General features: G+C 36.9%; 1 protein-coding gene across 4 annotated transcripts in view; it reads right to left on the minus strand.

Moving 5' to 3' along the window:
- The window catches only part of LOC126191122 (kinesin heavy chain-like), a 368,280-nt gene that overhangs the window by 49,364 nt on the left and 306,065 nt on the right, over nt 1-12,851 (minus strand). The window contains exon 16 of one of the 4 annotated variants that reach the window (XM_049931881.1): nt 1,866-2,210. The exons of the other annotated variants lie outside the window; for them this stretch is intronic. Coding sequence (XP_049787838.1) covers nt 2,193-2,210 — 18 coding nt within the window. The 3' untranslated portion in view covers nt 1,866-2,192. Of the gene's footprint in view, nt 1-1,865; nt 2,211-12,851 lie in introns of those variants that run through there. 4 annotated transcript variants of the gene reach the window in all.

A 12,851-nucleotide genomic window follows, 5' to 3' on the forward strand; every position in this document is an offset into this window, starting at 1 on the left:
ATAATCAGCTTATTAACTTTCGAGGAGAAGAGATCATTGTACGCTTGCATCTAAGGCGAGATGGGAGTACGGTATAAAGCTAGCACACCCAGCAGCTCACAACCCGTCAGTGCATGATGGAAGGGCAAGGTGATAACACACCTTAATTACAAATTCCTCACTTCAGCAGGTTTAAAACTGCAGAATGACGTCGCTCAATGTAACTCAGTCAGTAGAGTATGATGACCGAATTATACGTCATGGATACCACTCGCACAAACCCTATGCTTCAAGCACATTTAACAATGAAAATGATGAAATTAGGATTGTCACCCAGCATCAGGATGCCGTAACATTGCCTTGCAAGAGCTTCCTGCATCTGGACTGTACATTTAAGAAAGCTGACGGCACTGTGGTAATGCTATCGAAGCTCACGCGAAATGCACTAGCATTCCTTTCAAGAGACATGTTATGATCTTAATGGTATTGAAATAGATCACTCACACAATGTTGGGATAACGTCAACCCTTAAGACGTACATTTCAGCCTCAGCCTCTGATTCAAACAGCTTGGAAAATGCGGGACTGTTCATAGATGCACCTGATGGTGAGGGGGGATACAGCCGATTTACCGCTTGCGTGCCACTAAATATGCTTATGGGTTATTTTGAGGACATACAGCGAATTATTATGAACGCTAAACAGGAACTTATTTTGGTGCGGAGTGCAAGTGACACAAATTCATTCGTTCAAACAGCTGCAGAGAATGTTTAAATAAAGATGAATAGTATAGCCGACGAGGAACGCTTGAAGCTCTTAAAAGTTCTGAATGCCGGCACCTATCTATCGCTAATCTTCCGATCATGGGAGCTTTTTGAATACCCAGACCTACCTACAGCATTCACACATACTTGAGCTATTAAAACATCAGTGCAGTTGGAAGCACCTCAATTCATCACAATCGCATTTCAAACTCATTTTTTATAAAGGCGTGGGAAACTTCCACAAAAAAAATATGTTTCCCATCCTAATTAAACCAAAGTTATTATAACAGGTTATAAATGGTATGACTATTGATAACAGTGTGACATTAAATTGTGTCATTTACGCATTGCTGGTTCGTTCTCTGGAACTTTTGAAACTGAGAGTGTGTTTATCCAGCAGAAGCACTGTCTTGCTATTTCTTTCAACAATGCCCAAGAGCTGCTGGGGATGCATCAGAATGTGAAAAGGACATCAACTTTCAGGTTTTGTGCAAAACAATTGTGTGTAGATGCATTATGTCAGAATTATTTTAACAGTTTCCTGAAGTGATGATTTATGAATTTGGAAATATTACGCTGTTTGTGAGGGCAGTAGTGAGTAATGGTATGGTTTGTAGGGTGTATAACTGCATATGAAATCATCAGTGGATGAAACAGCTCATCATTGTCTGTCAGCAGCTTTCATTGGTGAAAAATTTTATAATGTGAACAGTTATAAAAAGTTTATTGTGGACACTTACAACCTGAAAGATTAATTTGGAAGAGCAATACAGTTGCAACCTTCAATGTGAATGTGGAAAACTTTTTAACTATTAAGACAAGTGTTGCTGGGTTAGGCATTGTAAGAAAGAGTGTTGTTTTTGGAAAGTCAGTAAATGAAGTAGAATGGCCTGTACTATTATCCTTTAAAGCAACATTTCTTCACTTCAATCTGAGGAACATTAATATTCATAAAGTGAAGAGACACTTGTTCCTATTAGGCAATCTGGTCAGGCTCTCTTAGCAACAATTCATGTTCTCTGTGTTAACTATTGCAGACCAATGCCTGATCACTGCAAAATTAAACTATAGAAGGAAGGTAAGGGAGGTTGGAAGGTATAATATTTTTATTGATATACCCCAAAACATCATCAAATTTCTACAAATGTATTCACAGTAGTACATATCATTTATTAGATAAAGAAAATATCTAAAGTTTTGAACATCAATTAGAAGACAAGTATAATAAGTTCAAAAAACTTAAGTTCTTAATATATACAAAAATTACACATTTGCAGTTCAGAAAATGTGAGCTTTAAGAGTGCTTATGAGGCACCCTTGAGCCTCCTATTCTGTTTATTACTATTTTCTCTAAAGTGAAATAACTGCACACAATACACTGCAAGTACCCTCTGTGTTTTCATTTCAGTGTAAAATATTGGTGGCCTGTGGTTATATCTTCAGGGATGATTCATATGACAAGGTTTGCCTAGAACCACAGACAAGATACATGAAATATCATGATATTAAATAATTTTTTCATTGTGTTTTATGAAACAACACGTCTTATAAAATAACACCACCTCATACACTACCAACATACAACTAATTATAAATAATTGAGTATTTTTCTTTTTATGACATTCTTTACACCACTATGGTCTTCCTAAATGAAACTTTTTATTTTTCTTCTGAACAGAAATAACAAGAAAATGGTATTTAACTTTTTATGTTTTGAAATAAAAAGTCAAGCAATATTCAACTGAAAGTGTATACTGTGCGCTGACATATTGGAAGCAGTATGCCATTGTCATATTTCAACTAGTATTTCGGCTCACCTAGTCAGTTATTACCATGATCTTTGAGAAACACCTTTGACTAATAATTGAAACATCCTGGGTATTAATTAAATTCTGAATACAAATTATATCAATGCAGACTGAAGGGCACAGCCTTTTCAGTAAGTTGCAAGGGCAACAGTCTGGATGATTGACTGATGTGGCCTTGTAACAATAACCAAATCGGCCTTGCTGTGCTGGTACTGCGAACGGCTGATAGCAAGGGGAAACTACGGCCGTAATTTTTCCCGAGGGAATGCAGCTTTACTGTACGATTAAATGATGATGGCGTCCTCTTGGGTAAAATATTCCGGAGGTAAAATAGTCCCCCATTCGGATCTCCGGGCGGGGACTACTCAAGAGGATGTCGTTATCAGGAGAAAGAAAACTGGCGTTCTACGGATCGGAGCGTGGAATGTCAGATCCCTTAATCGGGCAGGTAGGTTAGAAAATTTAAAAAGGGAAATGGATAGGTTAAAGTTAGATATAGTGGGAATTAGTGAAGTTCGGTGGCAGGAGGAACAAGACTTCTGGTCAGGTGACTACAGGGTTATAAACACAAAGTCAAATAGGGGTAATGCAGGAGTAGTTTTAATAATGAATAGGAAAATAGGAATGCGGGTAAGCTACTACAAACAGCATAGTGAACGCATTATTGTGGCCAAGATAGATACGAAGCCCACACCTACTACAGTAGTACAAGTTTATATGCCAACTAGCTCTGCAGATGACGAAGAAATTGAAGAAATGTATGATGAAATAAAAGAAATTATTCAGATAGTGAAGGGAGATGAAAATTTAATAGTCATGGGTGACTGGAATTCGGTAGTAGGAAATAGGAGAGAAGGAAACATAGTAGGTGAATATGGATTGGGGCTAAGAAATGAAAGAGGAAGCCGCCTGGTAGAATTTTGCACTGAGCACAACTTAATCATAGCTAACACTTAGTTCAAGAATCATGATAGAAGGTTGTATACATGGAAGAACCCTGGAGATACTAAAAGGTATCAGATAGATTATATAATGGTAAGACAGAGATTTAGGAACCAGGTTTTAAATTGTAAGACATTTCCAGGGGCAGATGTGGACTCTGACCACAATCTATTGGTTATGACCTGTAGATTAAAACTGAAGAAACTGCAAAAAGGTGGGAATTTAAGGAGATGGGACCTGGATAAACTGAAAGAACCAAAGGTTGTACAGAGTTTCAGGGAGAGCATAAGAGAACAATTGACAGGAATGGGGGAAAGAAATACAGTAGAAGAAGAATGGGTAGCTTTGAGGGATGAAGTAGTGAAGGCAGCAGAGGATCAAGTAGGTAAAAAGACGAGGGCTTGTAGAAATCCTTGGGTAACAGAAGAAATATTGAATTTAATTGATGAAAGGAGAAAATATAAAAATGCAGTAAATGAAGCAGGCAAAAAAGAATACAAGCGTCTCAAAAATGAAATCGACAGGAAGTGCAAAATGGCTAAGCAGGGATGGCTAGAGGACAAATGTAAGGATGTAGAGGCTTGTCTCACTAGGGGTAAGATAGATACTGCCTACAGAAAAATTAAAGAGACCTTTGGAGAGAAAAGAACCACTTGTATGAATATCAAGAGCTCAGATGGCAACCCAGTTCTAAGCAAAGAAGGGAAAGCAGAAAGGTGGAAGGAGTATATAGAGGGTTTATACAAGGGCGATGTACTTGAGGACAGTATTATGGAAATGGAAGAGGATGTAGATGAAGATGAAATGGGAGATAAGATACTGCGTGAAGAGTTTGACAGAGCACTGAAAGACCTGAGTCAAAACAAGGCCCCGGGAGTAGACAACATTCCATTAGAACTACTGATGGCCTCAGGAGAGCCAGTCATGACAAAACTCTACCATCTGGTGAGCACGATGTATGAGACAGGCGAAATACCCTCAGACTTTAAGAAGAATATAATAATTCCAATCCCAAAGAAAGCAGGTGTTGACAGATGTGAAAGTTACCGAACTATCAGTATAATAAGTCACAGCTGCAAAATACTACCGCGAATTCTTTACAGACGAATGGAAAAACTGGTAGAAGCCGACCTCGGGGAAGATCAGTTTGGATTCCGTAGAAATGTTGGAACACGTGAGGCAATACTGACCTTACGACTTATCTTGGAAGAAAGATTAAGAAAAGGCAAACCTACGTTTCTAGCATTTGTAGACTTAGAGAAAGCTTTTGACAATGTTGACTGGAATACTCTCTTTCAAATTCTGAAGGTGGCAGGGGTAAAATACAGGGAGCGAAAGGCTATTTACAATTTGTACAGAAACCAGATGGCAGTTATAAGAGTCGAGGGGCATGAAAGGGAAGCAGTGGTTGGGAAAGGAGTGAGACAGGGTTGTAGCCTCTCCCCGATGTTATTCAATCTGTATATTGAGCAAGCAGTAAAGGAAACAAAAGAAAAATTCGGAGTAGGTATTAAAATTCATGGAGAAGAAGTAAAAACTTTGAGGTTCGCCGATGACATTGTAATTCTGTCAGAGACAGCAAAAGACTTGGAAGAGCAGTTGAACGGAATGGACAGAGTCTTGAAAGGAGGATATAAGATGAACATCAACAAAAGCAAAACAAGGATAATGGAATGTAGTCAAATTAAGTCGGGTGATGCTGAGGGAATTAGATTAGGAAATGAGACATTTAAAGTAGTAAAGGAGTTTTGCTATTTAGGGAGTAAAATAACTGATGATGGTCGAAGTAGAGAGGATATAAAATGTAGACTGGCAATGGCAAGGAAAGCGTTTCTCAAGAAGAGAAATTTGTGAACATCGAATATAGATTTAGGTGTCAGGAAGTCGTTTCTGAAAGTATTTGTATGGAGTGTAGCCATGTATGGAAGTGAGGCATGGATGATAACTAGTTTGGACAAGAAGAGAATAGAAGCTTTCGAAATGTGGTGCTACAGAAGAATGCTGAAGGTAAGGTGGGTAGATCACGTAACTAATGAGGAGGTATTGAATAGGATTGGGGAGAAGAGAAGTTTGTGGCACAACTTGACTAGAAGGAGGGATCGGTTGGTAGGACATGTTCTGAGACATCGAGGGATCACAAATTTAGCATTGGAGGGCAGCGTGGAGGGTAAAAATCGTAGAGGGAGACCAAGAGATCAATACACTAAGCAGATTCAGAAGGATGTAGGTTGCAGTAGGTACTGTGAGATGAAGAAGCTTGCACAGGATAGAGTAGCATGGAGAGCTGCATCAAACCAGTCTCAGGACTGAAGACCACAACAACAACAACAACACTTTCTTTTGTTGATTTGTGTAAATGACAAAATACTGCTCCTCCAATTCAAGGATAATTCTTTATGCTGATGCTACACCCATTGCATGCAAGTGTAAAGATCATGAGCAACTACAAAAACTATGAAACTGTATAACAAATGAAATAATTCAGTATTTCTATGAAAGTCATCTCATTGTCAGCACAAGATAGCAGCAGTAACGGATTTTCACCCCACAAGACAGATTTTTAAATTCAGTTGTGCACTGGAACTGATATTGTCATCAAAGAAAACTACTGCTTGGTTACAGTTACACTTTCTATATTTAACATGTTATAACATGGAAACTAATTACCATACAAGAATATAACTTGGTAGCATTAATGTCAAGGACATGGGGAAGAGAAATAATGCAGAATCAATTCAATTGAAACACTTTTAATGTGCTGCTACAGTACACCATACTGTTACATACCAGCACCATTACTGGTGACAGTGATGGAGGCTGTTATGAAAAGATTGCGATATTATTCAAATCTGATATGGCAAGTTAACAGAACTTTTGATCCATGTGAGTAAAATTATTGTGTAAAATCGATAGTGCAGCTTCTTACAGAAGTCTCTTCAGGGACTTCGGAGTCTTTCACTTACATGTCAACATATTTACTCCCTAATAGTATTTGCTGTTCATAATAGGGGTAATTTTACTCTGTTTGGTGAAATGAACTTGCAAAATACTGGAAGGAAAAACAATATCCATGTAGACTATACATCCCTGCCTACGATTCACAACCGAATTTCACATTCTGATCGAAAGTCTTTAACAGGTTGCTGCTAGACATCAGGCAGAAAACTGAAAATCCTAAGGTATTAAAAAAATACAAAGTAAAAAAATATATTTTATTAGCCTCTCCTTCTATAATTATACGTAATGTTTCGACTCAAGGATGCATATGCTAGTTAACACTAAGGTTCAAATTAACAGGGTTTTAATGTTACCATTATATGTAGGGCTGCCAGTACTCATTGTAAAATTCTGAATTGCTTTGTATGAAGTATGAGAGAAAAACAGCACTTGAATAAAAAAAAACTATTTCTAGCTTTCAGGGTCATTACTTCCTTTCTCTGGGAAGATGAATATGTTTTGTGACTGGAAATGAGGGGAAGATTACTTAGACCACCCGTATAGAACACTTATGTGACACATTCATGAGTATTGCTCCAATGTTTGAGATCCAGGTCAGATTTAAGCAACACATTGAAGCAAGTCAGAGGCTGGATTCTAGATAGGTTACCAGTAGTTTCAAACTATGTGCGAGTATTATTTTGTATAACACTATTGAGAAAATTTAGAAGGCATGAGAAATCAGGGATCGGATGACAGACAGCCTTTTTTCCCTCTCTCTATTTGCGAGTGGAACAGTACTATTTGGTTGCTTGTGTAGTATGTATATACATAAAAATATGGAAGAAAATTGTGACTGCCTACTACATTAAGAAGTAATAGTTGAACTAACCTAAAGTTTCGTGATTTACTTCAAATGTTTTGTCCCAGTGACACACTCTGACAATCAGTGACTTGCATCTATAGCAGTCTTACAATTTGGAGATGTCAGTATTGCTTTGATCTATTAATATTCCCTCATTGAGCTCTTTTTATCTTAAGATCACATAAACTGGATTTTTGAGAAACTACATACAGGAAGATGTGATTGGCGTATAGCTGTTTGTTTACAGAAAAACAACGATCAAAATTTAAGCATATCGGTAACACACACAGGGCAAGAGCACATATCTGGGCAAGAGCACTATACTGGATTTCGCCCCCCCCCCCCCCCCCCACCTTTTCCCTAGAAACGTTGTCTGTGGTAATAACTTTATTTGTAGCACAAAATTAATGAATTAACTATCTGCATAGATGAATTAGAGTCTTCAAACCCAGCTGACATAATCTGCCTCTCTGAACATCATGTGACCACTGGTATAGAACTTTTAAGTGTTACAGGGTTTAGGTTAGCATCTCACTTTTGTAGATCAGAAATGGAGAAAGGAGGAGTTGCCACATTCATCAGGAACTGTCATAAATTTAAGAACATAGACATTCATAAATTTTGCCTAGAACAGCATATGGAAGCATGTGCAACAGAATTAGATTTTCACAAAAAATCTTTCATAATATTAAGTGTATATCGAGCACCTGCAGGTAACTTTAATCTGTTTGTAAACCACCTTGAAGCTGTACTGGCCCATTTAACAACCAAAAACAAAGAAATAGTGGTTGCTGGTGATTTCAATGTAGATTTCCTTAAAGACTCTCCCAATAAGAACTCATTTGAGTTAGTAACACTATCATTCAACTTAATTCCCACAGTAAAGTTCCTCACTAGGATAGCCACTTGCTCACAAACAGCCATTGATAATATCATTATAGAAAAGTCCAATGAACAAAATTATATTACAAAACCAATAGTCAATGGCCTCTCAGACCATGAAATGCAGTTCCTTCTGGCAATGTTAATACTGAACAGGATATAAAATCTGTTAAATCTGAGCTCAAGAGGGTAATCAGTAAGCCAAAAATTGATTATTTTAGGACACTCCTCAGAGACATTCACTGGACTGATGCTTACAGTGCTCATGGCATGAATGAAAAATATAACATTTTTGCTAATAAAGTGCTTACCTTATTTGAACACTGCTTTCCCCCAAAACTTACCAAGGTTAGAGCAAAGTCATGGATTACTCGAGGAATAGGGGTATCTTGTAAAACAAAAAGAAAACTGTATCTGTCAATCCGAAACATTTCCAATGTTGATGCTATAGCACATTATAAGAAATACTGCAAAATATTAAAGACTGTAATACGGATGTCAAAGCAAATATATTACAAGGAAAAGATAGTCATATCAGATAACAAAATAAAGACAATATGGGATATAGTGAAGGAGGAGACCGTTAGAACCAGACATGAAGAGGAACAAATAGCATTAAGAGTAAATGATACATTGGTGACAGATGTGTACAGTGTTGCAGAACTTTTTAACAAACATTTTATAACTGATACTGAAAAGATGGGGTTGTCAGGTTTGGTAGATGCTGCTATGGATTACCTTAGACCAGACATTTCAAGTAACTTCCATAATATGAATTTGACCCTCACTACCCCAACAGAAATAATGTCCATCATAAAATCTTTAAAATCAAAAACATCTAGTGGGTATGATGAAATATCAACAAAGTTAATTAAAGAATGTGATTCTGAGCTAAGTAACATATTAAGCTATCTGTGTAACCAGTCGTTTATCAGTGGAATATTTCCTGAATGGCTGAAATATGCTGAAGTTAAGCCACTGTTTAAGAAGGGAGATAAAGAAATAGCATCAAATTTCCGTCCAATTTCACTGTTGCCAGCATTCTCAAAAATTGTCGAAAAAGTAATGCACAGTCGTCTTCATAACCATTTTATCTCAAATAACATACTGTCAAAGTCACAGTTTGGGTTTCTAAAAGGTTCTGATATTGAGAAGGCTATCTTCACTTACAGTGAAAATGTGCTTAATTCATTAGACAAAAAATTGCAGGCAACTGGTATATTTTGTGATCTGTCAAAGGCATTTGACTGTGTAAATCACAATATCCTTTTAAGTAAACTAGAATATTATAGTATTACAGGAAATGCTGCAAATCTTATATCTCTGGCAGGAAACAAAGGGTGTTATTAGGAAAGAGACATGTATCAAGCATCATCCAACTGGGAACTAATTACATGTGGGGTCCCACAAGGTTCCATTTTGGGGCCCTTACTTTTTCTTGTGTATATCAATGACCTTTCATCAGTAACATTACCAGATGCCAAGTTTGTTTTGTTTGCCAATGATACAAACATTGCAATAAATAGCAAATCAAGTGTAGTCTTAGAAAGATCAGCCAATAAAATATTTGTGGACATTAATCACTGGTTCCTAGCCAATTCTTTGTCACTAAACTTTGAAAAAACACACTACATGCAGTTCAAGGGGTGTCCCAAGAGTTTATGTCTAACATACGATGACAAGAAGATAGAAGAAGTGGACAGTGTTAAATTCTTGGGATTACAGCTTCATAATAAATTCAACTGGGAGGAGCACACCACAGAACTGCTGAAGCGTCTTAACAAATCTCTGTTTGCAATGCGAATTTTGTCAGATATAGGGGATATAAAAATGAAAAAGCTGGCATACTATGCTTACTTTCATTCCATAATGTCATATGGGATTATTTTTTGGGGTAATTCATCGAGCCAAGCTAAAGTTTTCCGGGCACAAAAACGTGCAGTAAGAATTATATGTGGTGTGAACTCAAGAACATCCTGCAGAAGCCTGTTTAGGGAACTAGGGATACTAACTACAGCTTCCCAATATATTTATTCCTTAATGAAATTTGTCATTAAAAATATATCACTTTTTCAAACCAACAGCTCAATTCATGGAATCAATACTAGAAATAAGAATAATCTTCACAAGGATTTAGTCACTTAGTCTTGTACAAAAAGGTGTGCATTATTCAGGAACACACATTTTCAATAACTTGCCAGCAGCCATAAAAAGCTTAACAACCAATGAAATTCAGTTTAAGAGAAGCCTAAAGGATTTATTGGTGGCCAACTCCTCCTACTCCATTGATGAATTTCTTAGTAAAACCAACTGATTTGTATATAAGTACAACATAACTTCTGCACAATTTCAGTGCAGTAATGTGTTCACTGAAAATTTGTGTGTGTGTGTGTGTGTGTGTGTGTGCGTGTAATCTAACTTCTGCACCATTTCAGTGCAGTAATGTGTTCATTGTAAATAAGTATTACAGTAGTTGTATTACATGTTTATTACCTTATAAATAAATAAAAAAACTTTTTTATTTTAAATTCAGTGCATTAGTATTTGTAAAATGACTCTTAGTGTTCATTAAAAAATGACGATCATTCCACTTGGGACCTGTGGAATGGTACATTAGCTTATTTGTTTTAGTTGTAAATATTTGTCATGTATTGTTGTTTTTCTGACATGTTCCACATCCTGGAGGGCCTCCTCACTACGGATCAATTGGAATGAAAGTAAATCTAATCTAATCTAATCTACATTAGGTTGAAAAGCGATAATTGCGTTGACAGTTGTGGAACACAGCGAATGAGAAATAAAGGTTGTGGTAACAGACAGACGTGTGTCTTTGCCTAATATTTGTTTGCTGCGTATTTAAATGCACTTTCCCACATTTAACGCATTTCTCATAATAAAAAAAATAAAACTCCTAGGTCATCCCCAAAAAACATATATTAGAAAATGAACAATCATCCGACGTGTTTTGATGCATATTACGTACAGATATCGTACACAAACTGGAAAAATGCAATGGGCATTCCACTACGTATCCTTTAACATGTTTGATTCGTTTTTCCGCATTTGCTACTGCTGGTATGGGTTCAAAGACAAATTCGTGCTGCAAACGTCTCAGTGGTAGTTAGCCTACATTAGTAAGCTGCAGTTAATGCATTAAAAACATTTAGACACATTGTCCGCAATGCGTAATATGTGTTATGCTATAAATCACTCTGCCTTTTGACCAATAATTTGTAATCAGTTGGCTTCAATCAATCACGTACGACTCTAATATGTAACTTTGACTACGCTGCGGATTTAGCATGTCACCATAATCCAGATTATTCACATTTAAACCTACTTTCTACATTTTATTCTGCTAACAGAAGCTTCATTCAAACAATCTGGATTGATTTGACATTCCAAAACAACAGCCGAAGGCAAGTCTGTATTAACACTGTAGCCAACGTGTGACGTCAACAGAGTTGTTTACGGGTCTAGTCACCGGGCAGCGCTGTCACGCTTTCAGCCTTACTGATGACGTCATGAAGCGATTCCTCGGGGCCCGCGAGACGCGAGCAGCTTGTTCAAACAAACTGTATGTAAATATATAGTAATTGTGTAAAAAGGATCAAAACTGTAATAATTGTATTTATTATATAGGTTTAGAAAGTAAGTGTTGGTAAAGTTTATCCCCTATGGATGCACGTGGCCTTTCCAATGAAAATAAGCATATATTGATTTCTAGGTTTGCTAGCCTGCCACGCTAAATGTTTTAGTGTGACAGTCGAGGGGGCGATGTAGCGGGACTTTGAATTTCGCCGCGCTGCACTCGTTCCCTCAGACATGAATTGTGCCGTCGCATCGGTATAAGCGCTCGGCGGCAGAGAAAATACTAAAATTGTAACTCTTTTTTGTTTTCTATCCGTTTCTTGATTGTCTCTTGATAGCCGAAGCTTAAGGCAGACGTGATCTGATGAAGACGTTTAAAAAAAAAAAAAAAAACAACTTTTTAGCTAGTCTTGATCTGATTTTAATGTGTAGGCATATTGTGGAAGTTGTTAATAAATTCGGAGGATGGAAGTAGCAAAGTAAATTAAATTGCATACAGTATCAAGATGATTTTAATTGATATAAATTAGTGATTCCTGGACGATTGCAAGTTTTCGGAGCAGACTTTTCACGCTGAAATGAAGGAGATTTTTGAAGCCTGGACGCCGCACGAAAGAAGATAAGGTAACCTGGTAAAGGATGATCTCTTATCTACGCCACTTCCCCTGTCAGTTACATTTTGTTATTCTCTGTTTCTTTTCAATAATTTTTGTAGTGGAAATTGGTTTAACTTTTGCTCAAAAACGCCACAAGGACCACTCCAACAATAGCTTTTCCGAATCACGAAGTCCGATAACTTTTCTGTAATACAAAGTCCGATTTGCATTTTTTTTCTTTCTTTATTTCCCTTTTTTCACGGTCATTAACGATCAAAAAAAAAAATAAAAATAAAAAAAAAACACTTACGATTTCTTCCCACATTTTCAACCTTTTTTTCTTTTCTTCTCTCTTTTCTTTTTTTATTAACCACTACAAAAGGACTAGGTCTCTTCATAAATAAAAAAAGTTTGTTAGTTATCCTACCTGATCAAGCACTCACGAATATTGATCTCATTAATATTGTTAAAGAAAAACTTCACATTCG

This window comes from Schistocerca cancellata, chromosome 1, assembly GCF_023864275.1.
Source record: "Schistocerca cancellata isolate TAMUIC-IGC-003103 chromosome 1, iqSchCanc2.1, whole genome shotgun sequence".
NCBI lineage: Eukaryota > Metazoa > Arthropoda > Insecta > Orthoptera > Acrididae > Schistocerca > Schistocerca cancellata.